General features: G+C 37.0%; 1 protein-coding gene across 4 annotated transcripts in view; it reads left to right on the top strand.

Annotated features, from left to right (window-relative positions):
- Nucleotides 1–261: 261 nt before the first annotated feature.
- LOC118734212 (beta-parvin) overlaps nucleotides 262–1979 on the top strand; it is a 167995-nt gene continuing 166277 nt past the window's right edge. For 3 of the 4 annotated variants that reach the window (XM_036463931.1, XM_036463932.1, XM_036463933.1), the window contains exon 1: nucleotides 263–479. In XM_036463931.1, the coding sequence (XP_036319824.1) occupies nucleotides 362–479 (118 nt within the window). In that variant the 5' untranslated portion in view covers nucleotides 263–361. Of the gene's footprint in view, nucleotides 480–1979 lie in introns of all 4 variants that reach the window. The other variant, XM_036463930.1, reaches the window with a different exon arrangement.

Raw genomic sequence — 1979 nt, 5'->3', positions numbered from 1 at the left:
GACATGGTATAACTTAATTTTTAGTTTTTAGCATAAATTGCTCGCGCTAAATGCGTATTTCTGCAACTTATAACTCAACGTTTACGTAGGAAATTTTGCTCAAAATGAATTGCCTGCACTATTGTCAGGACGCCTACGCCACGGAAGCAATTATCAGCGTTTCTGAAAACTATTACGTGTTTCTTTATTGTCTTGACAGCATTGTCTAATGTAAACACGCCATTAATAGTCGATTGGCTGACTTATCGGACATGCTCGATTTAATTTTCAAGTCGATAGTTTTTGAGTCAGGTTTTGGTAAAAAACTCCTATATATTTTTTGTGGTTTGAAGTGCCTCGTAAGAATTAGTGCTTTATCAAAATGTCTTTAAGACGATCTAGATCTCCGCATATGAGTGGCAATGTAAAAAATGCAGAAAAGGAAGAAAGTTTTTGGGATAAGTTTAGTACATTAGGTCGAAAGAAAGGAACAAAAGAGGGTAGGTCATTTGTTCATACTATCATAAACACATGGTCCAAATATTTGTGATAATCATACGTATTCACATAAATGCGTATACATATATGCATGTGGATATCCCATTGATGACTGGAGTGTTTATTTTTAATCTCTTCGTAATTTAGCTCGCCTTATATGGGCCTTAAAAAGATGTTGGGAAACTTCGCGAGAGTGCACCACGCTTTGGACCAAATTACTTTTTTTGAGGGGCAGAGGGGGTCGTACTCATCACAAAACTGAAAACCAGACGGCGAGGAAACATAGTTTACGGGAAATTTGTTGTTAAGGGTACTCTTTATGAATTTGTACAACGATTTTGGGTTGCTGAACCCAAACGGGTGAATCGAATCAAAAACATTTTACACACACTTGTAGACAAAAGTTCACGCTTTATTACAAAAATAAAATATACTAGGGGTATTCTCTGAGTCTTGCAAAGCCCTTGCACGGTGCACGGATTGCACGGTTTGCAAAGCTGTCCCATACGAAAACCAGTTTTTACCGTGCAATCCGTGCAATCTGTGCACCGTGCAAGGGCTTTGCAAAACTCAGAGAATACCTCTACTATATCTGTGCACTAATTTATTAATAACTAGCAAACCCGGCGAACTTCGTCCCGCCCAAAATTATTTTTTTTTTAGTTGTAGCGGCTACAACAAATAGTGAAATATTTTGGTAGAACCATTTTCGGCTGCAATTTAGTTTGGCATCCCCGGAGTTCCGCATTAAGGTAGCTATGGAACGATAGAGGGAGTTCTCCTGATTGCAAATATATATACTTTTAGCCGCAGCAGGCCTCTAGTTTTTAAGTTATTTGTTGTTAAGTTTGTAAATTGAACTAACCTCTCGGCGCTATTTCACACAATAAACACTTTATTTATGTACACCCTCCTCAAAATAGTTGCATTAAAACCCCGGCCTGAGATTTCCACTTTAATATACAATTCTTAATTAATTAATTAAGTAAAACGCGTTTATAAATGTCTTCACAAACGTTTGCACATTTCACAAACAAGCATACCACCATACTAGCATGCATGCTACCATACGTTAAAAAAATACACAAATAAGTGTGTATCAGCCTCATTGCGAGAGTCGTGCCGAATGCAAGTCGTTTTTCGAGAGTCGAATCGTATCGAAAATTTAGCGTCATTGCCTAAAATTTCCACTCGACTAGTGTATTAAAATGGAAGAACTTGGCAGCACTGCATAGTTTTCGACAATTTTCGTCGTTTACTTATTTCAGCACGACAGTAGACAATGCTAATGTTGTCGAGTCGTACAATTCAGCCTAATTTACGACTTACGCAATGAGGCTGTATAATTAGGAAGGAAAAGTGTACAATACGTACATATATTGCTCTTATTAAAAATAATAATATTAGGATCGATAGGGGTCTTACTCCTGATCATAACGGTATTATTTTTTTCGGGTGGAAATAATATTTACTGGTGTTATTGTAGTTCAAAGTACACAAAT

This window comes from Rhagoletis pomonella, unplaced genomic scaffold (genome assembly GCF_013731165.1).
Source record: "Rhagoletis pomonella isolate Grant_MI unplaced genomic scaffold, Rhpom_1.0 Rhpom_scaffold_00002, whole genome shotgun sequence".
Lineage (NCBI taxonomy): Eukaryota > Metazoa > Arthropoda > Insecta > Diptera > Tephritidae > Rhagoletis > Rhagoletis pomonella.
This window is presented reverse-complemented; position numbering and strand designations above follow the sequence as displayed.